Genomic DNA, 26,414 nt, shown 5'->3' with positions numbered 1-26,414 from the left:
CCTCCCCAATGTCCATAATCCCACCCCCTTCTCCCAAACCCCCTCTCACAAAACAAACTGAGGGTTGCTGGGGGGAGGGGGTTTGGGAGAAGGGGGTGGGATTATGGACATTGGGGAGGGTATGTGCTTGGGTGAGTGCTGTGAAGTGTGTAAACCTGGTGATTCACAGACCTGTACCCCTGGGGATAAAAATATATGTTTATAAAAAATAAAAAATTAATTAAAAAAAAGAAATTAAATTAAAAAAACTAATCAGCCAAAATGAAAAATATAATAATGGAGATTCAAAACAGACTAGAGCTAAGGACCACAAGGACAGAAGAAGCGGAGGAATGAATAAGTGACATGGAAGCGAAAGAAAGGTGTTCAATCATGAAGGTACACTTCGGGAGCTCAGTGGCTCCATTAAGCACAGTAACATTCAGATCATACGAGTCCCAAAAAAAGAAGTGAGAAATGGGGGCAGAAGGTTTATTTGAGAAAATAACAGCTCAAAACTTCCCTAATCTAGGGAAAGAAACATATATCCAAATTCAGGAAGCACAGAAAATTCCCATCAAAATCCCCAAGAACAGACCAACACCAAGACATATTGTAGCTAAATTTGCAAAATATGGAGATGAACAACAACAACAAACAAAGAAAAAAGAGGCTCCCTAAGGTACAAGGAAAGACGAGTAGGGTTAGCAGCAAATCTCAGGGTGGCATGATATATCGTTTCCCACTCAAAGAGTTCCCTTTAATGTTTCTTGCAAGGCTGGTATAGTGCTCACAAACTCCTTCAGGTGTTTTCCTCTGGGAATTTGATGATCTCTTCTTCTATTCTGAATGGCAGTCTTGCTAAAGCAGAAATTTTAGACAAATGCCTTATCCCAGGGCTGGGGCAGGGAAAGGTGGATAACTCAGGAAGTTTTTTTTTTTTTTTTAAGATTTTATTTATTTATTTGACAGACAGAGATCACGAGTAGGCAGAGAGGCAGGCAGAGAGAGAGGAGGAAGCAGGGTTCCTGCTGAGCCTGATGCGGGGCTCGATCCCAGGATTCTGGGATCACGACGGGAGCCGAAGGCAGAGGCTTTAACCCACTGAGCCACCCAGGCGCCCCAGGAAGTTCTTTTTTGTACCAGAAAGTAATACTCAAATAATGGAGATATGTAGGAAGGACAGAGAAACTGGCTTGAAGGGGTGCCCAGTGGTACAATCTTAGACAGTTTGCACATCAAAATAAATAAAAATAATCACAGCTTACAGATCACTGAACAAAATAGGAATCCATCAGTCTACACAGATACAAATTAAAAAATGGGATATGATAAGATGTGAAGTAAATGCCAACCAATGAATACAGGAAGACAGAATGGTGGGATATGATAAGATAGGGTTAGGAAAATCACGATAGAAATAATTCAAGCAAGAAATATAATTGGATGTTTAACTGACAGGTGAGTTTGTTGGGCACTGGGTTATTTACACATTCTGAAATTGCTTCCCCACAGAACTTTATTCCAAATTCTGATTACTGATTATTAAAACTGATCAACTTTATATGGAGAAAACCAGCAGGTATCACATTAACCAAGTGATCACGGGTTACATCATTAATATGACATACCAAAATTGTGTACAAGCTGATATTCCACAAGAAAAGGAACCCAGCATCACTGCTGTGATGTCCCTGACAAAAATGCATAACCTGAATGTAATAAGAAAACATCAAACAAAAACTGAAGGGCATTCTGCCCATGGTGAGGTCTTGGATTCAGTGATTATGTAAAAGAATGCCCTTATGTCGTGAAATACATGACATATTTTCAGGTGTGATGAGGGGGCATCATGGCTACAAATTATTCTCAGTGGGTTCAGGAAAATATTAAGATCATTGGACTGTTTTCCTAAAGGAATGGAGGAAGGAAGGAACAGAGGGAGGGAGGGGCGGGCCATTTTGAAAGTACTTCACCTGCCCAAGCAGTAGCTGAGCATCAATAGGAATGACCGAAGCACAATCAAAGAATGAACTCTTGCCATTTGCAACAATGTGCACGGAACCAGAGAGCACTATGCTAAATGGAACAAGTCAGAGAAAGACAAATACAATACAATTTCACTCATGTATGGAATTTTTTTTAAAAGATTTTATTTATTTATTTACTTGACAGAGAGAGATCACAAGGAGGCAGAGAGGCAGGCAGAGAGAGAGGAGGAAGCAGGCTCCCTGCTGAGCAGAGAACCCCACGCAGGACTCGATCCCAGGACCCCGAGATCATGACCTGAGCCGAAGGCAGTGGCTTAACCCACTGAGCCACCCAGGCGCCCTCATGTATGGAATTTAAAAAACAAAACAAGTGAACATGTGGGAGAGGGAATAGAGAGGCAACCAGAAAACAAACTTACCTAGAGAAAACAAACTGAGGGTTGCTGGAGGGTGGAAAAGATAGGTTAAATGGCCGGCAGTATGAAGGAAGACACTTCTTATGATGAGCACAGGTGGTTGTATGTAAGTGATGGATCACTAAATGCTACACCCAAAGCTAATATTGCACTATGTGTTAACTAACTGGACTTTATTTTTTCTTTTTATTTTTTTACTTTTTTAACATCTTAATTTTACTTTTTTCAGCATTCCAAGATTCATTGTTCATGCACCACATCCACTAACTACACTTTAAATTAAACTTTCGGGTAAAAATATACACCTTAATAAAATTGAATTAAATAAATAAACAAATAAATAAGTAAATAAAATGCAAACCCCACTCTTAGTTTGCTATATATACGAATGGTCTATGACTGAATTAGAAGGGTAATTAAAATTCCCATAAATGAATAAAAAGACTTTGGAGACTTTGTCTCCTCTTTTGGGGGAGATGATGAGAGCATTTTTATTTGTCTGAACAATTGCTCAGGTTAGGCAGAAGCAGAAAGTTGCTATGCTAGTTTGCTAAGCTAGTGTGCAAGGAGATGTATAGATGCTGAGAATCTAAAGATGAGTTGAGCATTACACAGGACATACAGCTAGCCAGTGCCACATACTAAACTTTCTACTCTGAACCTAACTTTCTGTACCGGGCTTTGCAGTGCTGGATTGGGTCACCTAAAATGACATTTTTTCTTTGCCAAGGCACTTCTAGTTGGATTCTATCAGACAGCCATAAATAGGTATTCGAAGGCTGTATAAAGTAGGAAGAACTTCCTCATTACTCTGTTTCTGTTCCTGTGAGCATCCCCAGTGACACCACATAATCCAGTCTCCATGTAGTCACTGACCTACCACCACCACACGGAAGCTCTTCAGATTCACCAGCACCCACAGGAAAGTGCCCCCTTCTCAGTGCTCTGCAGGCACTGCTGCAGCCAGGGGGAACGTCTAGTGGGTAGTCTTGAGTCCCAGCTCTACCTGGCCCTGCACAAAGCACCTGGGCTCTCTGCCCTTATACCCCAGCCCTGGGCTAGAAGCGGGTTCCTACACTCAACATGCAGACACTTCAGTGTTTCCTGCACTTGACAAGACTACCAACATCTACTCGAAGTATTTTTATCTTAAACATGCTTTCATTGAAACGGCTTATATTTCTTCCATGACTGAACAGTGACTGAAACTCTACCTAAAAAACCCTTAAAGGGAGAAGCAAGATTTTGGAGGAGTATGGGATCCCATTTCACCGGCGCCCTGAATTTAGCAGGATATCTACAAAACCATTTTGAACACCAACAAAATCAGCCTAAGATGTAAGAATACATATCTGGATCTCAACAAGCAGAAAAGTGGCCGTGTTTTGCAAGGTAGTATGTGCAGAATCCTGAATCTGCAGGGACTTATCAGAAGATAAACAGAAGGGGGAGGGAGCCTCCATAAGCCGGCTCCCGGAAAGTGGTAGAACACTGGAGCGCAAAATCAGAACCCTTAGAAACCTGCTCTAAGAGAGACATCCCTCTCTGAAAGGGGCTCTGGAAATGAAAAGTCAGAATTCTATGTAGGGTATTGCAGTCTCCTGGTACAAAAAGCCTTAGAACCAAAGAAGATTCCTGGTAGCAGAGTGTCCAAGAAGTGGAGCCAAAAAGCAGGTATGGTCAGTGAGCCCAGGAAGGGACTCTCAGCTCAGATCGTCATAAACCACAAGCCAGGCGAGATGAGAATCGCTCTTCTCTTGAGTAGCCTGAAAAAAATCAGGAACGTGCACCTGGTGAATAGGCAAAAACTCCTAGGGTGGTAGTGCCAGGAAAAGTCTTTAAAGTAGGAAAAGTAGGAAGGAAGGAAGGATGGAGTGAGCCATGATCCAGGACTTGATCCAGAAGCTTCAGGCACCTGTGTATGCCCATGGCCACCTGCGGTTTTAGATGCATAGACGGCAGAGGCAGTCCTGGGCTCCTGTGACCACCACTGAGAGAGCCGCTACGGGTGCACACAACAGGACGCTGTGGTTTTCAGCAGTGCAGACAGATATGGATGTGGTTTGTCTTGGAGGGTTTACCGAAGAGAGCATACTGCAATTTCTCTGTTCTGGGCCAGACGTTTGGCTGCAGCCATTTCTGCTCTGACCCTTGGAAGAAGCAAAGAAAGCCACCAGGGAAGAAAAAGTACAGAGGATGGGTTTCCAATGAGCTGATCCCCCTAATGGGATGGGAAAACTCTGCCCAGGCAGGGATGCCTGAGAAACAGCGAGGCTGTCCCCTCCCCTATGACCCCATAAGACTGTAAAATCCCAGGACGCCTGGGTGGCTCAGTGGGTTAAGCTGCTGCCTTCGGCTCAGGTCATGATCTCAGCGTCCTGGGCATCAGGCTCTTTGCTCAGCAGGGAGCCTGCTTCTCTCTCTGACTCTGCCTGCCACTCTACCTGCTTGTGCATTCATTCTCTCTCTCTCTCTCTCTCTCTCTCTCTCTGACAAATAAATAAATAAAATCTTGGGAGAAAAAAAAAAAAAAAGACTGTAAAATTCCACTGCCAGGGGAAAATTGTATATTGAGCTCCAGGCTTGTTTATTTTTCAGATAAAACACTCCTTTTCTTTCTTTTTCTTTTTCTTATGCTTTCCTTCTGCTGTTTTCTTAATCTTTCATTCCAACTAGAGGTTTATTATATCAACTTATATTTCACAGTAGCTTTTTTTTTAAGATTTTATTTATTTTATTTATTTATGTGACAGACCCAGATCACAAGTAGGCAGAGAGGCAGACAGAGAGGAGGAAGCAGGCCCTCTGCTGAGCAGAGAGCCAGATGTGGGGCTTGATCTCAGGACCCTGGGATCATGACCTGAGCTGAAGGCAGAGGCTTTAACCCACTGAGCCACCCAGGTGCCCCTCACAGTAGCTTTTTAACTTGTATTTTTCCCACCTATGTTTTTATTTTTATTTTTTTTTTTTTTAGATTTCAATCTGTCTTTTTTTTTAATGATTATTTATTTTTTTAATATAATTTTTTATTTTTTATAAACATATATTTTTATCCCCAGGGGTACAGGTCTGTGAATCACCAGGTTTACACACTTCACAGCACTAAAATAATTTCATTCATTCTTTTTTTTAATTTTATTTTAAATAAATTTTATTTTTATTATTATTTTAAATTAATTTTTTTAATTTTTTTTCTAATTTCTTTTCAGCCTAACAGAATTCATTGTTTATGTACCACACCCAGGGCTCCATGCAATCTGTGCCCTCCATAATACCCACCACACCTGGCTCCCCCAACCTTCCACCCCCTGCCCCTTCAAAACCCTCAGGTTGTTTTTCAGAGTCCATAGTCTCTCATGGTTCACCTCCCCTTCCAATTTCCCTCAACTCCCTTCTCCTCTCTATCTCCCCATGTCCTCCATGTTATTTGTTATGCTCCACAAATAAGTGAAACCATATGATACTTGACTCTCTCTGCTTGACTTATTTCACTCAGCATAATCTCTTCCAGTCCCATCCATGTTTCTACAAAAGTTGGGTATTCATCCTTTCTGATGGAGGCTTAATACTCCATAGTGTATATGGACCACATCTTCCTTATCCATTCGTCCATGGAAGGGTATCTTGGTTCTTTCCACAGTTTGGCGACTATGGCCATTGCTGCTATAAACACTGGGGTACAGATGGCCCTTCTTTTCACTACGTCTGTATCTTTGGGGTAAAAACCCAGTAGCGCAATTGCAGGGTCATAGGTAAGCTCTATTTTTAATTTCTTGAGGAATCTCCACACTGTTCTCCAAAGAGGCTGAACCAACTTACATTCCCACCAGCAGTGGAAGAGGGTTCCCCTTTCTCCACATCCTCTCCTATACACGTTGTTTCCTGTCTTGCTAATTTTGGCCATTCTAACTGGTGTAAGGTGATATCTCAATGTGGTTTTAATTTGAATCTCCCTGATGGCTAGTGATCATGAACATTTTTTTATGTGTCTGATAGTCATTTGTATGTCTTCATTGGAGAAGTGTCTGTTGATGTTTTCTGCCCATTTTTTGACATGATTATCTGTTTTGTGTGTGTTGAGTTTGAGAAGTTCTTTATAGATCCTGGATACCAGCCTTTTGTCTGTACTGTCATTTGCAAATATCTTCTCCCATTCCATGGGTTGCCTCTTTGTTTTGACTGTTTCCTTTGCTGTGCAGAAGCTTCTGACCTATATTTTTAGATATATGCTTTACTATAGTCATAGAGCACATTAATAAAAGAAAAGGACAAGAACAATATGATCCTCTCAACTGATGCAGAAAAAGCATTCGACAAAATACAGCATTCTTTCCTGATTAAAACTATTCAAAATATAGGGATAGAGGTAACATACCTCAATATCATAAAAGCCATCCATGAAAAGCTCACATGAGTATAATTCTCAATGGGGAAAAGCTGAAAGCTTTTCCCTTAAGATCAGGAACACAACAAGGATGCCCACTCTCACCACTATTGCTCAACCTAGTACTAGAATTCCTAGCCTCAGCAATCAGACAACAAAAAGAAATAAAAGGTATTCAAATTGGCAAAGAAGAAGTCAAACAATCTCTCTACACAGATAACATGATACTTTATGTGAAAAACCAAATGAATCCACCCCCAAATTACTAGAACTCATACAGCTATTTAGCAACATGGCAGGATACAAAATCAATGCACAGAAATCAGTTGCATTTCTATACACAAACAATATGACTGAAGAAAGAGAAATTAAGGAACCCATTCCATTTACAATAGCACAAAAACTATAAGATACCTAGGAATAAACCTAACCAAAGTGGTAAAGGATCTATACTCTACAAACTACGAACACTTATGAAAGAAATAGAGGAAGACACAAAGAGATGGTAAAACATTCCATATTCATGGACTGGAAGAATAAACTATATTCATGTATATTCATACAATTGTGAAAATGTCTATGCCACCCAGAGCTATTTACACTTTCAGTGCCATCAATATGAAAATACCATTGGCATTTTTCACAAAGCTATAACAAATAATCCTAAAACTTGTATGGAACCAGAACAAAACCTGAATCACTAGGGGAATGTTGAAAAAAGAGAAACAAAGCTGGAGGCATCATAATGCCTGACTTCATGTTCTATTACAAAGCTGTGGTCATCAAGACACTATGGTATTCACACAAAAATAAACACACAGACCAATGTAACAGAATAGAAAGCCCATATAGGTACCCCCAACTCTATGGTCAACTAATCTTTGACAAATCAGGAAAGAATACCCAATGGAAAAAAGTCTCTTCAGTAAATGGTGCTGGGGAAAATTGGAAACCCACATGCAGAAGAATGAAACCGGACTATTCTCTAACGCCATACATAAAAATAAACTCAAAATGGATGGAAGACCTCAATGTGAGACAAGAATCCATCAAAATCCTAGGGGAGAACACAGGCAGTAACTTCTTCAACATCGGCCACAGAAACTTCTTCCAAGACATGTCTCTAGAAGTGAGGGAAATGAAAGCAAAAATGAACTACTGTGTCATCACACACAGAAATAAGGTTCTCAGACAGCAATCTGAGTGGCCATGCAGAGCTGCCTCTGAAAGGGAGAGCAGCCACAGCTGAATCCTGCACATAGATTTTATTTTCTTTTTTATCAGAAAAACAAGGACAGATGCTTCCAAGTGTGGACAAGGAGTACAAAGGGATGGCAAATATCTTAAAGCAGGCTTGCATTATCCCCTACACATAGGCATGCAGGGAGTTAGTCATGGATAAGGGAGGAGCAGGATGTTTAGGCTAGTAATCACCAGGTTCAGAGAGGGAAGACTGAGGGTGCCTGGGTGGCTCAGTGGTTAAAGCCTCTGCCTTTGGCTCGGGTCATGATCACAGGGTACTGGGATTGAGCCCCTCATTGGGCTCTCTGCCCAGTGGAGACCCTGCTTCCCCACCCTCCCCCACTTCCACCTACTTGTGATCTTTGTCTGTCAAATAAATAAATAAAATCTTTAAAAAAGAGAGAGAGAAAAAGAAAGAAAGGGAAGACTGAGGGTTACATTCTTTCATACATACTAACATGTGCCCTGCCCCTGGGGATCGTGGGATTCTGTTCCTGCCAGCGCCATTGCATTCAACAGCCTGAGAAGAAGAACACTGCTGACATTTCAGCTGCTTCCACAGACAGTCCCTAGGGATTATGATATATTTCTAAGACTAACTTCACACTATTGAGACTTCATCAAGATAAAAAGCTTTGCACAGCAAAGGGAACAGTTAACAACACTAAGAGACAACCTATGGAATGGGAGAAGTTACTTGCAAAAAATTCATGGAAACAAATGAAAATGAAAGCACAACTGTTCAAAATCTTTGGGACACAGTAAAGGCGGTCCTGACAGAAAAGTATATAGCAATACAAACCCTTCCCAAGAAACAAGAAAGGTCTCAAGAATACAACCTAACCCTACACCTAAACGAGCTAGATAAAGAACAGCAAAGAAACCCTAAATCCAGCAGAAGAAGAGAAATCATAAAGATCAGAGCACAAATCAATGAAATAGAAACCAAAAGAACAGTAGAACAAATCAATGAAACTAGGAGCTGGTTCTTTGAAGGAATTAATAAAATTGATAAACCCCTGGCCAGGCTTATCAAAAAGAAAAAAGGACCCAAATAAATAAAATCATGAATGAAAGAGGAGAGATCACAACCAACATCAAAGAAATACAAACAATTATAAGAACATATTACAAGCAACTATACGCCAGCAAATTTGACAATCTTGAAGAGATGGATGTATTCCTAGAGACATATAAGCTACCAAAACTGAACCAGGAAGAAAGAGAAAACCTGAACAGATCCATAACTAGTAAGGAGATTGAAGCAGTCATCAAAAATCTGCCAACAACTAAGAGCCCAGAGTGAGATGGTTTCCCAGGGGAATTCTACCAAGCATTTAGAGAAGAATTAATTCCTATTCTCCTGAAGCTGTTCCAAAAAAATAAGAATGGCTAATGATGATGAACATTTTTTCATGTGTCTGATAGCCATCTGTATGTCTTGATTGGAGAAGTGTCTGTCCATATCTTCTGTCCATTTTTTGATATGTTTGCCTGTTTTGTGTGTGTTGAGTTTGAGGAGTTCATTATAGATCCTGGATATCAACCTTTTCTCTGTACCGTCATTTGCAAAGATCTTCTCCCATTCTGTGGGTTGCCTCTTTGTTTTTTTTGACTGTTTCCTTTGCTGTGAAGAAGCTTTTGATTTTGATGAAGTCCCAAAAGTTTAATTTCGCTTTTGTTTCCTTTGCCTTTGGAGACATATCTTGAAAGAAGTTGCTGTGGCTGATATAGAAGAGATTACTGCCTATGGTCTCCTCTAGGATTCTGATGGATTCCTGTCTCATGTTGAGGTCTTTTATCCATTTTGAGTTTATCTTTGTGTACGGTGTAAGAGAATGGTCGAGTTTCATTCTTCTACATATAGCTGCCCAGTTTTCCCAGCACCATTTATTGAAGAGACTGTCTTTTTTCCACTGTATATTTTTTCCTGTTTTTTCGAAGATTAATTGACCATAGAGTTGAGGGTCCATATCTGGGCTCTCTACTCTGTTCCACTGGTCTATGTGTCTGTTTTTATGCCAGTACCATGCTGTCTTAGTGATCACAGCTTTGTAATAAAGATGCCCTTCAACGGACGAATGGATAAGGAAGATGTGGTCCATATACACTATGGAGTATTATGCCTCCATCAGAAAGGATGAATACCCAACTTTTGTAGCAACATGGACGGGACTGGAAGAGATTATGCTGAGTGAAATAAGTCAAGCAGAGAGAGTCAATTATCATATGGTTTCACTTATTTGTGGAGCATAACAAATATCATGGAGGACAAGGGGTGTTAGAGAGGAGAAGGGAGTTGGGGTAAATTGGAAGGGGAGGTGAATCACGAGAGACTATGGACTCTGAAAAACAATCTGAGGGGTTTGAAGTGGCAGGGGTTGGGAGTTTGGGGTACCAGGTGGTGTGTATTATAGAGGGCATGGATTGCATGGAGCACTGGGTGGGGAGAAAAAATAATGAATACTGTTTTTCTGAAAATAAATAAATTGAAAATTTAAAAAAAAATAGGAATGGAAGTAAAACTTCCAAACTCATTTTATAAGGCCAGCATCACCTTGATCCCAAAACCAGACAAAGACCCCATCAAAAAGGAGAATTACAAACCAATATCCTTGATGAACACAGATGCAAAATTCTCACCAAGATATTGGCCAATAGAAGCTGGTGCAACCACTCTGGAAAACAACATGGAGGTTCCTCAAAATGTTGAAAATAGAACTGCCCTATGACCCAGCAATTGCACTACTGGGTATTTACCCTAAAGATACAAATGTGGTGATCCAAAGGGGCACGTGCACCCAAATGTTTATAGCAGCAATGTCCACAATAGCCAAACTATGGAAAGAACCTAGATGTCCATCAACAGATGAATGGATCAAGAAGATGTGGTATATATACACAATGGAATACTATGCAGCCATCAAAAGAAATGAAATCTTGCCATTTGTGACAACATGGATGGAACTAGAGCGTATCATGCTTAGCGAAATAAGCCAAGCGGAGAAAGACAACTATCATATGATCTCCCTGATATGAGGAAGTGGTGATGCAACATGGAGGCTTAAGTGGGTAGAAGAAGAATAAATGAAACAAGATGGAATCAGGAGGGTGACAAATCATAAGTGACTCAATCTCACAAAACAAACTGAGGGTTGCTGGGGGGAGGGGTGTTGGGAGAAGGGGAGTGGGGTTATGGACATTGGGGAGGGTATGTGCTTTGGTGAGTGCTGTGAAGTGTGTAAACCTGGCGATTCACAGACCTGTGCCCCTGGGGATAAAAATATATGTTTATAAAAAATAATTTTTTTTTTAAAAAAGATATTGGCCAATAGGATCCAACAGTACTTTAAAAGGATTATTCACCACAACCAAGTGGGATTTATTCCTGGGCTGCAAGGTTGGTTCAACATCTGCAAATCAATGTGATACAATACATTAATAAAAAAAAGAACCACATGATACTCTCAATAGATGCTGAAAAACCATTTGACAAAGTACAGCATCTTTCTTGATTAAAACTCTTCACAGTGTAGGATAGAGGGTACATACCTCAATATCAAAAAAGCCATCCATGAAAAACCCACAGTGAATATCACCTTCAATGGGGAAAAACTGAGAGCTTTTCCCTACAGTCAGGAACATGGCAGGGCTGTCCACTATCACCACTGCTATTCAACACAGTACTACAAGTCCTCGCCTCAACAATCAGACAACAAAAAGAAATAAAAGGCATCCAAATTGGCAGAGAAGAAATCAAACTCTGCTCTTTGCAGATGATATGATATTTAACATGGAAAACCCAAAAGACTTCACTCCAAAACTACTAGAACTCATAAAGAAATTCAGTAGTGTCAGGATATAAAATCAATGCACAGAAATCAGTTGCATTTCTCTATACCAACAGCAAGACAGAAGAAAGAGAAATTATGAACTCAATCCCATTTACAATTGCACCCAAAACCATAAGATACCTAGGAATAAACCTAACCAAAGAGGCAAAGAATCTGTACTCAGAAACTGTGAAGTACTCATGAAACAAATTAAGGAAGACAAAAAGAAATGGAAAAAAGTTCCATGTTCATGGATTGGAAGAACAAATATTGTAAAAATGTCTATTATACCTAAAGCAATCTACAAGTTTAATGCAATCCCTATCAAAAGGCCATCAATGTTTTTCAAAGAAATGAGACAAATAATCCTAAAATTTATAAGAAACCAGAAAAAAACCTCAAATAGTCAGAAGAATGTTGAAAAAGAAAGCCAAAGTTAGTAGCATCACAATTCCAGACTTCAAGCTCTATTACAAAGCTGTCATCATCAACACAGTATGGTAGTGGCACAAAAACAGACACATAGATCAATGGAACAGAATAGAGAGCCCAGAAATAGACCCTCAACTCTATGATCAACTAATCTTTGACAAAGCAGGAAAGAATGTCCAATGGAAAAAAGACAGTCTCTTCAACAAGTGGTGTTGGGAAAATTGGACAGCCACATGCAGAAAAAATGAAACTGGATCATTTCCTTACACCACACACAAAAACAGACTCAAAATGGATGAAAGACCTCAATGTGAGAAAGGAATCCATCAAAATTCTTGAGGAGAACACAGGCAGCAACCCCTTTGACCTCAACCACAGGAACTTCTTCCTAGAAACATCGCCAAAGGCAAGGGAAGCAAGAGCAAAAATGAACTACTGGGACTTCATCAAGATCAAAAGCTTTTACACAGCAAAGGAAACAGTCAACAAAACCAAAGACAACCAACAGAATGGGAGAAGATATTTGCAAATAACATATCAGATAAAAGGCTAGTATCCAAAAACTACAAAGAATTTACCAAATTTAACACCCAAAGAACAAATAATCCAATCAAGAAATAGGCAGAAGGCATGAACAGATATTTTGGTAAAGAAGACAATCAAATGGCCAATAGACACATGAAAAAGTTCTCCAAAGCACTGAGCATCAGAGAAATACAAATCAAACCACAGTGAGAAACCACCTCACACTAGTCAGAATGGCTAAAATAAGCAAGTCAGGAAATCACAGACATTGGCAAGGATGCAGAGAAAGGGGAACCCACCTACACTGTTGGTGGGAATGCAAGCTGGTGTGGCCACTCTAGAAAACAGCCTGGAGGTTCCTCAAAAAGTTGAAAATAGAGCTACCCTATGACCCAGCAATGGCACTACCCAGTATTTACCTTAAAGATACAAACGTAGTGATCTGAAGGGACACATGCCCCCAAATGTTTATAGCAGCAATGTCCACAATAGCCAAACTATGGAAAGAACCTAGATCTCCATCAACAGATGAATGGATAGGAAGATGTGGTAATATATATACAATGGAATACTATGCAGCCATCAAAACAAATGAAATCTTGCCATTTGCAACGATGTCCATGGAACTAGAGGGTATTATACTAACCAAAATAAGTCAATCAGAAAAGACAATTATCATATGATCTCTCTGATATGAGGAACTTGAAATGCAGTCAGAGGTGAGGGGGTCAGGATGGAAAAAATGAAACAAGATGGGACCTGGGAGGGAGACAAACCATAAGAGACTCTTAATCTCAGGAAACAAACTGAGAGTTGCTGGGGGGTGGGAAAGGAGGGTTAGGGTGGCTGGGTTATGGACACTGGGAAGGGTAAGTGCTATGATGAGTGCTGTGAACTGTGTAAAATTGATTATTCACAGACCTGTGAAGCAAATAATACATTATATGTTAATTTAAAAAGAAAAGGGAAAGTATGGCCATTTGCGAGTGGAGAGATAAAATAATTGTAATATAGTCACACAAAAGAACATTATACAGCAGGAGGAATAAAGGAACCACACACACCTAGGCAAACAATATTGGATAATCTGACAAAATGTTAGGTGAAAAAAGGAAAGTCCCCAAAGCACATATAAGATATGATATCTTTTATGGGAGTTCAAATAAATTAAATTTTAAAATACATGGTATTTAGGCATTGACATATGTAGGTGAGTATGTTGATACAGAAATTATATTCTAATGTAAGTGTGTGATGAACACCAAATTCAAGATCACAAATTCCCTGGAGGTCAGGTAGGAACAAAAGAGAGTATAAAAGCATAGAGGTAGCTATAGGCTGGTAGTAAGATCCCAGTTCTTATGACAAGGATGCCCATTCTGGTCACTGTTGTTCAACACAGTACTAGAAGTCCCAGCAACAGCAATAAGAAAACAAAAAGAAATAAAAGGTATTCAAATTGGCAAAGAAGAAGTCAAACTCTCTCTCTTCACAGATGACATGATACCTTATATGAAAAACCCAAAAGTCTCCACCCCCAAACTACTAGAACTCATACAGTTCAGTAATGTGACAAGATACAAAATCAATGTACAGAAATCAGTTGCTTTCTTATACACTATCAATAAAAATACAGAAAGGAAATTTAGGGAAATTAGAAAATCAATTCCATTTACTATACCATCAAGAACCAGAAGATACCTGGGAATAAACCTAACCAAAGAGGTAAATGATCTGTACTTGAGGAAATACAGAACACTCATGAAAGAAATTGAAGAAGACACAAAAAGATGAAAAAGCATCTCCTGCTCATGGATCAGAAGAATAAACATTGTTAAAACGTTTATACTGCCTAGAGCAATCTATACTTTCAATGCCATCCCAATCAAAATTCCACCAGCATTTTTTCAAAGTGCTGGAGTAAATCCTAAAATTTGTATGGAACCAAAAAAGACGCTGAATTGCTAAGGAACTGTTGAAAGTGGAAAAAGAAAAACAAAACTGGGGGCATCACATTGCCTGATTTCAAGTTTTACCACAAAGCTGTGATCACCATGGTACTGGCACAAAAACACAGACCAATGAAACAGAGAGCCCAGACATGGACCTGCAACTCTATGGTCAATTAATCTTCGCCAAAGCAGGATAAAATATCCAGTAGAAAAAAAGACAGTCTCTTCGATAAATGCTGCTGGGAAAATTGGACGGTTATGTTTAGAAGAATGAAACTTGGCCATTGTCTTATACCATACACAAAGATAAACTCAAAATGGATAAAGAACCTCAACATCAGGCAGGAACCTATCAAAAGCCCAGAGAAGAACATAGGCAGTAACTTCTTTGACATCAGCCACAGCAACTTCTTTCAAGACATGACTCCAAAGGCAAAAGAAACAAAAGCAAAAATGGACTTTTCGGATTTCATCAAGATCAAAAGCTTCTGCACAGCAAAGGAAACAGTCAACAAAATAAAGAGGCAACCCATGGAATGGGAGAAGATACTCAGAAATGACACTACAGACAAAGGGCTGATATTCAAGATCTATAAAGAATTCCTCAAACTCAACACTCAAAAGCATATAATCACATTTTTAAAAATGGGCAGAAGACATGAACAGACACTTCGCCAAAGAAAACATACAAATGGCTAACAGACACACGAAAAAATATTCATCATCATTAGCTATCAGAGAGATTTAAATCAAAACCACATTGAGATACCACCTTACCCCAGTCAGGATGGCCCAAATCAATAAGACAAGAAACAACAAGTGTTGGGGAGGGAAAGGAGAACCCACTTACACAGTTGGTGGGAATGCAAGTGGTGCAGCCACTTGGAAAAACAGTGTAGAGATTCCTTAAGAAATTAAAAATAGAGCTACCTCTGGAACTGACTACTGGATATTTACCCCAAAGATAGAGATGTAGTGAAAAGAAGGTCCATCTGTATCCCAATGTTTATAGCAGGCAAATGGCCACAGTCACCAAACTGTGGAAAGAGCCAAGATGCCCTTCAACAGATGAATGGATAAAGAAGATATGGTCCATATATACAATGGAGTATTATGCCTCCATCAGAAAGGATGAATACCCAACTTTTGTATCAGCACGGATGGAACTGGAGGAGATCATGCTGAGCTAAAGAAGTCAAGCAGAAAGAGTCCATTAACATATGATTTCACCTACTTGTGGAGCATAAGGAATAACATGGAGGACAGTGGGAGAAGGAGAGGAGAAGTGAGTTGGGGGAAATTTGAGGTGAGATGAGAGACTATGGGCTATGAGAAACAAACTGAGGGTTTTGGAGGAGAGGGGTATAGGGAGTTGGGTGAGCCTGGTAGTGGGTATTAAGCACTGGGTGTGGTGCATAAACAATGAATCTTATAACACTGAAAAAATTAAATTACAATTAAAATAAAATAAAAACAAATTCCTAAATTAAAAAAAAAAATGCCCAGCTCTTGAGTTGAATGGTAGGCTAAAATATATCCACGGTACAATTTTTAATTTACTGAAAATGAAACAATGATGATATGGCTCTTGAAATACAAAATTATGATTATTTCATAATCTTTTAAAAAGCAAGTATTTTCTTTCCTGCAAAAATAATACCTACATAATCACCTATATTTCTACAATTTGACTGAAGTCTTACCCACTGGGGAAAAAAAACAGTTCAATTAAATCTGTTAAATTTATAGACATGACTTAAATCATATTTTTTATCACCAACAACAAATTTAATACATAATAATAGTCATCTCTGAAAGTAATTTTCATGGAGGAAAACTTTAAGAAAAATAAAGAATAAAAATCATGATAAAACCCAAAACTTTTTTATTACATTTTATTTTTTCAGTGTTCCAAGATTCATTGTAAAACCCAAATCTTAAGGGAAGCTTTCCTAAAATGGTTGTTTGGATAACCCTCTGACCACAGTGTAGGATCTGTTAATCACCTCTGTGGGGCACCAGTCCCCAGGGTCTGCACCATGTTAACACACTAGCCTTTCCAGTCCTACATAAGCACTTCTTGGAGCACACAAAGACCAGGGGAGGGCTCTCCTGGTTTAACTGGGGAGAGACCCACCCACAAATGCGTCTAGCGGGAGTGCACATGAAAAGACTATACATATCCCATCAAAAATACATTTAACAAGCCAAATTCATCAAATTTTCCAACAGTCCAACAAAGAGTTTTTCTCCAGCATCCACTTTAAACAGAGACGTCCCCGAGTCTTAGTTCAGCTACTGCATTTCAATGCAAATGTCATCGTGGTGTTAGGACAAGACAGCGGTGGCTAATTGGTATTTCCTAGACTCACTAACGAGCCAAACAAGAATCCCTCTGATTACCCACGCAATGAAGGCTCACCATCATGGGAACATGGATACCTCTGGACTACACAGGAACACAACAGCTGTGAATTCTTCCCTCTTGAAACGTAAATATGTTCTAATTTTCTTGTTTCCTCTCCGCATCATCCTGTACATGAAATTATGTTTAAATATGTCTGCTTCACTTCTCTTACATTTCACTGAACAAAGTAACATGTAACTGGATTCCACATTGTGAAAAATGAAAAACTGTTTCAGTGACAACACTGATGCCGCTTTCTTAACATCTGTTCTTTCTGCTTGTGCTCTGTGGTTTTTATACCATGTCCACGCTTAAATTTAAATCACAATAACAGCTAAAGTTTGAGACCAAGGAAGTCCTATATTTGAATTCACAACATAAAATTACACAAAGTGTAATTTCAGGCTTCACCCTTCCAATAAGGATACCTGGGTTCTTATGAGACCCAAAGCTCCAGCTGAGCTGGTGATGTATTTCAGCTGGAAATACATGTAGTCCTAGTTACCATACATCTTTTTTAAATGTTTTATTGAGTTATGTTACTCACCATATAGGACATCAGCAGTTTTTTATGTAGTGTTACATACTCCATTGTTTGTGTATAACACCCAGTGCTCCATGCAATCCATGCCCTCCTTAATACCCACCACCAGGCTCACCCATGCCTCCACCCCTATCCCCTCCAAAACCCTCAGTTTGTGTCCCTAAGTCCATAGGCTCTCATGGTTCATCTCCCCCTCTGATTTCCCACTTTATTTTTCCCTTCCTTCTCTTAATGTCCTACATGCAGTTCCTTACATTCCACAAATAAGTGAAACTATATGATAATTGTCTTTCTCTGCTTGACTTATTTCACTCAGCATAATCTCCTCCAGTCCCATCCAACATATATTTTAGAAACTGCATGTGCATCATGGATATTCATAGCCTTCTTCAGTGGTACAGCACACTCTCAACTCATAATCAACGCATTTGATAAGCGATGGTGAGTTCAAGGACAGCAACCAGAAAAGCATGGTAGTTAAACATCACACAGTCTTAACAAGAGCTGACAACCATCAAGCACTTAGTCTGGGAACATAAAGCTAAGAGTATATTTAGGTTCTAGATAATAGGTTCTAATATTATAGGAAACTCAAAACAAATATAAAAATTTTAATGAGCCAAACTAAACAATATTGTCTAGAGAAGCACATTTGGGTAATCAAGCTATAAAAAACAAGGAGGTGATTACTATAAACATACTTTGAAGAAAAGAGAAGGGTAATGATAGGTTGAGACACAAAGAGAAGCTCCTGCAGTGCTTGGTAGGGTTCTATTTCTGGATCTGCTTGTTAGTTACAAGAATATTCAACTTAATTCATTGAGCTTTTGCTTTTCCCTTTATCTATGTTTTATTTTACAATAAAACTGTCTTTTTTCTTTATTAATTTCTTTTCAGTGAAACAGAGTTCATTGTTTATACACCACACCCAGTGCTCCATGCAATCTGTGCCCTCCATAATACCCACCACACCTGGCTCCCCCAACCTCCCATCCCCCCGCCCCTTCAAAACCCTCAGATTGTTTTTCAGAGTCCATAGTCTCTCATGGTTCACCTCCCCTTCCAATTTCCCTCAACCCCCTTCTCCTCTCCATCTCCGCATGTCCTCCATGTTATTTGTTATGCTCCACAAATAAGTGAAACCATATGATAATTGACTCTCTCTGCTTGACTTATTTCACTCAGCATAATCTCTTCCAGTCCCGTCCATGTTGCTACAAATGTTGGGGATTCATCCTTTCTGATGGAGGCATAATACTCCATAGTGTATATGGACCACATCTTCCTTATCCATTCGTCCGTTGAAGGACATCTTGGTTCTTTCCACAATTTGGTGACTACGGCCATTGCTGTTATAAAACATTGGGGTACAGATGGCCCTTCTTTTCACTACATCTGTATCTTTGGGGTAAAAACCCAGTAGCGCAATTGCAGGGTCATAGGGAAGCTCTATTTTTAACTTCTTAAGGAATCTCCACACTGTTCTCCAAAGTGGCTGAACCAACTTGCATTCCCACCAACAGTGGAAGAGGGTTCCCCTTTCTCCACATCCTCTCCTACACACGTTGTTTCCTGTCTTGCTAATTTTGGCCATTCTAACAGGTGTAAGGTGGTATCTCAATGTGGTTTTAATTTGAATCTCCCTGATGGCTAGTGATGATGAACATTTTTTCATGTGTCTGATAGTCATTTGTATGTCTTCACTGGAGAAGTGTCTGTTCATGTCTTCTGCCCATTTTTTGACATGATTATCTGTTTTGTGTGTGTTGACTTTGAGAGGTTCTTTATAGATCCTGGATATCAGCCTTTTGTCTGTACTGTCATTTGCAAACATCTTCTCCCATTCCATGGGCTGCCTCTTTGTTTTGTTGACCGTTTCCTTTGCTGTGCAGAAAAACTGTCCTTTTTTTGAAGCCATGTTGAATTGACTTATTCCATGTTATTTCCAGAATACAGAAAAAGAGCCTGTATGTTAAGGAGGCATTTAGAAGCTCAACATGAGAGTAGGGATGAGGCACAAATTAAAGGTTCAGAGCTACAAAGCTCAGGAAACAGGAGTTGTGTGAACGTTCTGTGTAAGACCTCCTTCATAGGACAGAAGGCTGGATTGTGCTTTCTGAGTCTATTTCCACCCTAAAGTTCTATGACCTTTTAATTTCCAGCACTATCCCAACCTTATATGGTTAAAGAATGTCCAGTGCATTTTGTAATTTGGGCATTTTGGGAGCTAAGTCCTCTGTACTTTCCTGTCTCTGGGTTTATCAGTTCAGTACATGCATCACATTTGTGAGCACTTTTGTGTACATGAGTGTCTGTGCATAACAATGAATTCTGGAACACTGAAAAGAAATTTTAAAATAAATATTTTTTTAAAAAGTTATGCAAACATAAAATTTTAACCATTCCAAGTTTAGTTCTAGACCATTATGGTAAAATCACCAGTGTGAAAAATAAAGAGAGTGAGAAATGAATAATAATTTGTGGGTAGGTGATTTCAATTTTATTTTTGAGGATTAAATTTGAACCAAGCTTAGTTCCTACTGCTTTCACAAATGCTAAACCTCACCAACTCCCTTGATGAATATTATTATCTTCAGTGAACTTAGAGAGAACCTGGTGTACATGAGAGTTACAAAACTGCTCAAGGACACATTACCTCCGAGTAGTGAAGCTGGGATTTGACACCAAGATCTGAGTCCATAATCTGTGCAATGAAGCACTATGCTTAACTTAACTGACCTCTTACCACATAAATACTTCACACTCATTATTTAAATTTCCATTTTGAATTGAGAAAAATTACATCCCAATCTCATGCTACTTGGTAGTAATAGTTCCTTCTTCATGATTATAACATTTCCATGTTATAGCAGAACTGCTTATAGCAATGATATACCATAGGTAAATTATTTTACTAGACTGCAGCAAATAAATTTATTATTCCTTGACCCCACTCTATGCATATAAAGCACCTTAGATCTGAAGTTTATGGTCAGAAATTATATCAACAAAAACTTTATAAACAACAAAAAAACTAAAAGATATTTACACACTAAGTCAGTCATTAACCAATCCACCTACATAATGATATACTAAAGTATTCACATTAGTGAAATATATATTTTTATCACCTTTCTGTATTCTTTTATCACCTTTCTGTATTCTTTTAGAATTGAAATGGGGTTTTACCTACAGAGTTCCAAAGCAACCAGAGGACTGACTCAGATACATGGTATATTCCATGCAGAAAAACAACTCACTGACTTTAATGAGCTGCTTTTTTTCCAGTTAACTCCATTGCTACTTTTACTGAATGGCCAGGTGAGTAACAGCTAACACAGGTTACTGTGTGTATGTGGTAACCAGAGGCTTCTGAAATTAGTTTAAATTCTGAAACAAATCAGTAAGGCTATTTAAATGCTGTGTTCACAGTCATGAATAGTATTCCGAGAAACACGGGGCCTCTGTACATGGCAATGAGAGTTAATAAGAAAGGTGAGTATTCCTGGCACCAAAACACATGCACAAAATGGGGCAATATAGTGGGGAACACCAAAACTGATACAGGGAACATCAGTGTCTACAATGTCGAATAGCAGGGAAAATATGAGGAGGAGGTTGGGGGTGATGTGATGATAATATCTGGAATGCACAAATTTGGAAATGAATTTAGCAAGTCGTGCTGCTACCAAATAGTGAAGCTTATCCCAAGAATATGGGTCATTTAACTTTTTACCTCCACCCCTTTGATAAGGGAAACATTTGTCATGATCAAGTGATACTTAGGTCACACGGTCAAGAAAGAAAAACTCCTCAAAATATACCCCACTCTTAAATTATATCACTAACACATGGATTTGTTACCTAACCAAAACACAACCATAGGTGTCATAGTATCATTAAACCCTCTCAATACTTTACAATTCAGTGTGATTGGATTTGCCATATTATTTTTAAAACCACTCTGGTTATGAGTAAACAGAGAGGCTTTGGGCAAGGAGCACAAGGAGAGTCTTAACAGAGGTGGTCCAAATGGGAGAGAGCACACAAACAACTGAACTGGGGATACGCATGATAAGCTACATGGCAAGCTATTTCTGCCTAGGGCTGATGCTATTGTGATTACCACGATCTTGTCTCCTAGACTTTCCTAAGGAGCCATGGACACAAACAATGGAAGTTCCACCACAGATTTCATCCTGCTGGGCTTTTCTGATCGGCCCCAATTTGAACCCATCATCTCTGGGGTGGTCTTCATCTTCTATATTGTGACTCTGGTAGGAAACACAACCATCATTCTGGTATCTTACCTAGACACCCAGCTCCATACACCCATGTATTTCTTCTTATCCAATTTGTCTTTTTTGGATCTCTGCTATGCGACAAGCATTATCCCCCAGATGCTGGTAAATCTATGGGGCCCAACAAAGTCTATTACGTATGGAGGGTGTGTGCTCCAATTCTTCTTTGCCCTTGACCTGGGAGCCACTGAATGTCTTCTCTTGGCTGTGATGGCCTATGACCGCTATGCTGCTGTCTGCCAACCTCTTCACTACACAGTCATAATGCACCCTCAGCTTTGCCAGAATATGGTGCTCACTGCCTGGTTAGGTGGTCTTGGAAGTGCGTTAATTCTTTGCTCCCTGACTTTGAAATTACCAAGATGTGGCCACCGGGTGGTGGATAATTTTTTCTGTGAGATGCCAGCATTGATCAAGATGGCTTGTGTACACTCAAAAATAATGGAGATCATTGTCTTTGCTCTCGGGGTGATATTTCTTCTAGTACCTCTATCACTAATTCTCATCTCATATGGAGTTATCACTCAAGCAGTCGTGAGGATCAAGTCAGCAGCAAGGTGGAGTAAGGTCCTTAATACATGTGGCTCCCACCTCACAGTAGTAACTCTGTTTTATGGAACACTCATTTACATGTACATGAAGCCACAGAATAGCACATCCCAAGATGAGGGGAAGTTCCTTACTCTCTTTTACACAATCATCACACCCACTCTTAACCCTCTGATCTATACATTAAGAAACAAAGATGTAAAGAGCGCAGTAAAGAGAATACTGTCTGTGGAGAAATGGTCAACCAAGCCATGAGTTAGTTGGAAGAGAGCTAAGGAAATAATATTGACCTTTACCAAAAGATGTATTGATTCATTTATGCAAAGAGCATTTATTGGGTGTTTATTGGGTACCAAGAATTGTACTGGGTACTGGCTTTGTAAATCAGTAGAAGCAGACAGAAACTGTAAGGAGAGAGATGGTCAATTCATACACTTAAAAAGCTTCAAGACTAATCAGGGCTACAGATAAGTAAACATAACTATGAGATGTGATTAGGTACAGTAACAAATATTAAGAAAATATTTCACAGGGAAATTTATTTTAAGATTCACAGGACACTGATTACTTCTTCTAAGACTTAACACTTTTATGGAAAATAACACACCCTTGAGGCACCTGATACACCAGCAGGGCTTTGTGCTGGAGATCAGATAACCACTGATACCCACTCTATCTTACGGCTTCTAGTTTTAACTAGGCACAAGGCCACCATATCACATTTCTGCCTACCACATTTCTGAACCTGGCTTCCCCCAATACAATGCCAGAGATTCAATGTGTGTAACTCCTGAGTTATCTTCTCAAACACGAAACCATTTATTCTCACTCTTCCCCCACCCCTTCCTCTTGGCTGGAATGTGAATGTGAAGAGTATCTAGCTTTACCAAACCCTAAGAGGGAATGAAATGATAAGATGGAAACAGAGCCACCCACCAAGAGAGGAATGCCTCCAGAATAATATAGGGGGAAGCTATATTGTTTAATATTAATTAAGCCACTCTGCTTTGGGATCTATTAGAGTAGCTTAACTTGAACCCTCCATGGCCTGATAAGGAGTTTGGTATTTCCATAAGGTACTATGATCCTTGGGCCAGCAGCAACACCACACTTGGTCCCGTATCAAAAATGCATACTCTTGGGCCCACCTCAGACCTACTGACCAGCTATCCAAGGATGGATCCAGCAACTGATTTTTTTGAGATTTTATCTATGTATTTATTTCATAGAGAGACAGTGAGAACGGGAACACAAGCAGGGGGAGTGGGAGAGGGAGAAGCAGGTTTCCCACTGGGCAGGGAGCCTCATGTGGGGCTCGATCCCAGGAACCTGGGATCATGACCTGATGTTTAATGACTGAGTCACACAGGTATGTCCCCACCCACCCACCTACCCCACCCCCAGCAGCAACTGATATTTTTAACAAACACTACAGGTGATCAGGATAAAGTCTGAGAACTACTATAATACAGAATAGGGAGATGTTGGGTTCTAAACAGAAAATTAACATAGTTTTATGGATTTTAATTGATTTCCTCCCCATACACCTGTGAAAGGGGGTGGATAATGGTTTTTCTAGGCTCTTATAAGAGAAATAAAGGAAATGAGGCGTTTCCTCTAAATGAAATCACTATAAAAGGGTGTTCTTTATTTAATACTATCCTCTTGCTATCTTGTTTAATAATATTCTTTGTTTTGTTGAATTATGGCGTCAGTAATGGTAATTTTCTGGTAAGGGACTTGATTTAACAAAATAAAAATTTAGCAATCTCATATTAGTTTCCCCATTTTTTTTACTTGTTTTTAGTGGTATATACATTCTAACTCTGAGAAGCTCTATGCTGAAGAGAAAACTATTCCCCCTCTCTACAAATCAACCATTTCAGAATTGGAAATTCTGTCTGCATGTGAGAGTCCTCACATTGTCGGTGACCTTGCTTTGTGATTACAAGGCCAAATAAGCCACAATCTACCTGGAGTGTGTGGGTGGGGTTCTGAGGTGTATAGGGGTTAATGTTCTTTTCTCTTCTATTCTCAATCTTTGTGGTTCCCACATTCCACAGGGAAAACACATTATAACTTTACTTTAAACATTTGATTCCTCATTGAACACTACATTAAAAACTAATGATATACTGTATGGTGGCTAACTGAACGTAATAAAAATGAAATAAAATAAAAATTTTATCCATGTTGTCGCAATATGAGGAAGTGGTGATGCAACATGGAGGCTTAAGTGGGTAGAAGAAGAATAAATGAAACAAGATGGGATTGGGAGGGAGACAAACCATAAGTGACTCTTAATCTCACAAAACAAACTGAGGGTTGCCGGGGGGAGGGGGTTTGGGAGAAGGGGGTGGGATTATGGACATTGGGGAGGGTATGTGATTTGGTGAGTGCTGTGAAGTGTGTAAACCTGGTGATTCACAGACCTGTACCCCTGGGGATAAAAATATATGTTTATAAAAAATAAAAAATTTAAAAAAAAAAAAATAAATAAAATAAAAATTTTAGGCTGCAAAAAAATTAAAAATTTTAAAATTTTAAAAATAAACATTCAATTCCTTTCTGCAGGTAACTTTAAAATAGCCAGGTGTGTAAGCCTTAATAATAATAAGGAATCTGAGAGAGGGTGATGATATCCAAAGACAGGAAGCCCTAGAGACAATGTAACATTTATGGTGTTGCAAGGACTTTCTTTGGAGAACATTTAGAATGGTGACACTGTGGACAATGGAAATGAGCATCAAGTTTTGTGAAAAAAGCTCACCCCCAGGGCGCCTGGGTGGCTCAGTGGGTTAAGCCGCTGCCTTCGGCTCAGGTCATGATCTCAGGGTCCTGGGATCGAGTCCCGCATCGGGCTCTCTGCTCTTCAGGGAACCTGCTTCTCTCTCTCTTTCTCTCTCTCTCTCTGCCTGCCTCTCCATCTACTTGTGATCTCTCTATGTCAAATAAAGAAATAAAAATCTTAAAAAAAAAAAAAGCTCACCCCCAATCTTAGTAAACTAGCGATGTATCACTTACAAACCTTTTACTCAACTCTTAAATCAGTTGCTATCTTACTTTAGGAGAGATATCCTTACAAATTTCATCAATCTATCTTGTGAATTCCCTTCAAAACCTACACTGGCATTATCCTTTTCTGTGCTAGAGGAAAAGGCACTAGTGAGCTTTTCAACAACATAGAACCTCTTATTCATGTGTGATTTTACCGTGTCTAATTTGGCTTCCTAAATGATTCCATATTCAGTAAATGTCTGGATAATGATTAAGTGAACAAAGAGGTTTTTTTAATAAATATACATGAAAATATTCTTATTCTACAGAATATGACAAATGTTCATTGGGTAATGAATACTGGAGCTGCACCTTCAGGCTTTTAACATTTAGGACATTTGCAATACCTGACACCTAAGAAAAGGGAAGTATAGTATAGTTTTTTCTTTTACCTGCATAATAATATAGAATCTATATAATAATATAGAATGAGTGTTTATCTGGGCATGACAAAAACAGAAAGAATAAAACAAAAAGTTTCTCATCATCTCATAATGTAGAAATCATGACTGCACACTTTTTAGTTAATTTCATTTTAAAATATTCCCTTCCATACTAAAGTTTGGGTCATGCTGAGTAGCTGATTTATTTCTCCCAATGTGTACATTTACATCAGATGACTCACACCCAAGGGAGAAAAACTTGACTCCTAGAAGAGTAGGAAAACATCTCAGTTGATTGGTGGCCCTCCAAGGACCACTGTATGTGAACAGACACACCATGTAACTGATGTGAGAAGGTCACTGGGAGAAAGATGCTGACAATGACAAGACTGGAAAAACAATGTCTTCGTGTTATAGCA

At 39.3% G+C, this 26,414-nt stretch overlaps 1 protein-coding gene across 1 annotated transcript; it reads left to right on the top strand.

The window, feature by feature from the left end:
* Positions 1-21,865: 21,865 nt before the first annotated feature.
* LOC132018552 (putative olfactory receptor 2W6) lies at positions 21,866-25,761 on the top strand. Its single transcript, XM_059401512.1, has 2 exons — positions 21,866-22,779; positions 25,707-25,761. The coding sequence occupies exons 1-2, from the start codon at positions 21,866-21,868 to the stop codon at positions 25,759-25,761; spliced, it is 969 nt and encodes a 322-aa protein (XP_059257495.1).
* Positions 25,762-26,414: the final 653 nt, after the last annotated feature.

This window comes from Mustela nigripes, chromosome 5, assembly GCF_022355385.1.
Source record: "Mustela nigripes isolate SB6536 chromosome 5, MUSNIG.SB6536, whole genome shotgun sequence".
In the NCBI taxonomy this organism is placed as follows: domain Eukaryota; kingdom Metazoa; phylum Chordata; class Mammalia; order Carnivora; family Mustelidae; genus Mustela; species Mustela nigripes.
Note: the sequence above shows the minus strand (reverse complement) of the source record. Positions and strands in the feature narration are given on the sequence as shown.

Excerpts from the sequence above, each read along its gene's own strand:
- LOC132018552 (XM_059401512.1), top strand. The coding sequence starts at position 21,866 with ATGGACACAAACAATGGAAGTTCCACCACAGATTTCATCCTGCTGGGC. Across the intron at positions 22,780-25,706 it reads AGCGCAGTAAAGAGAATACT|AGGAAAAGGCACTAGTGAGC; the intron begins GTCTGTGGAGAA and ends TTTCTGTGCTAG.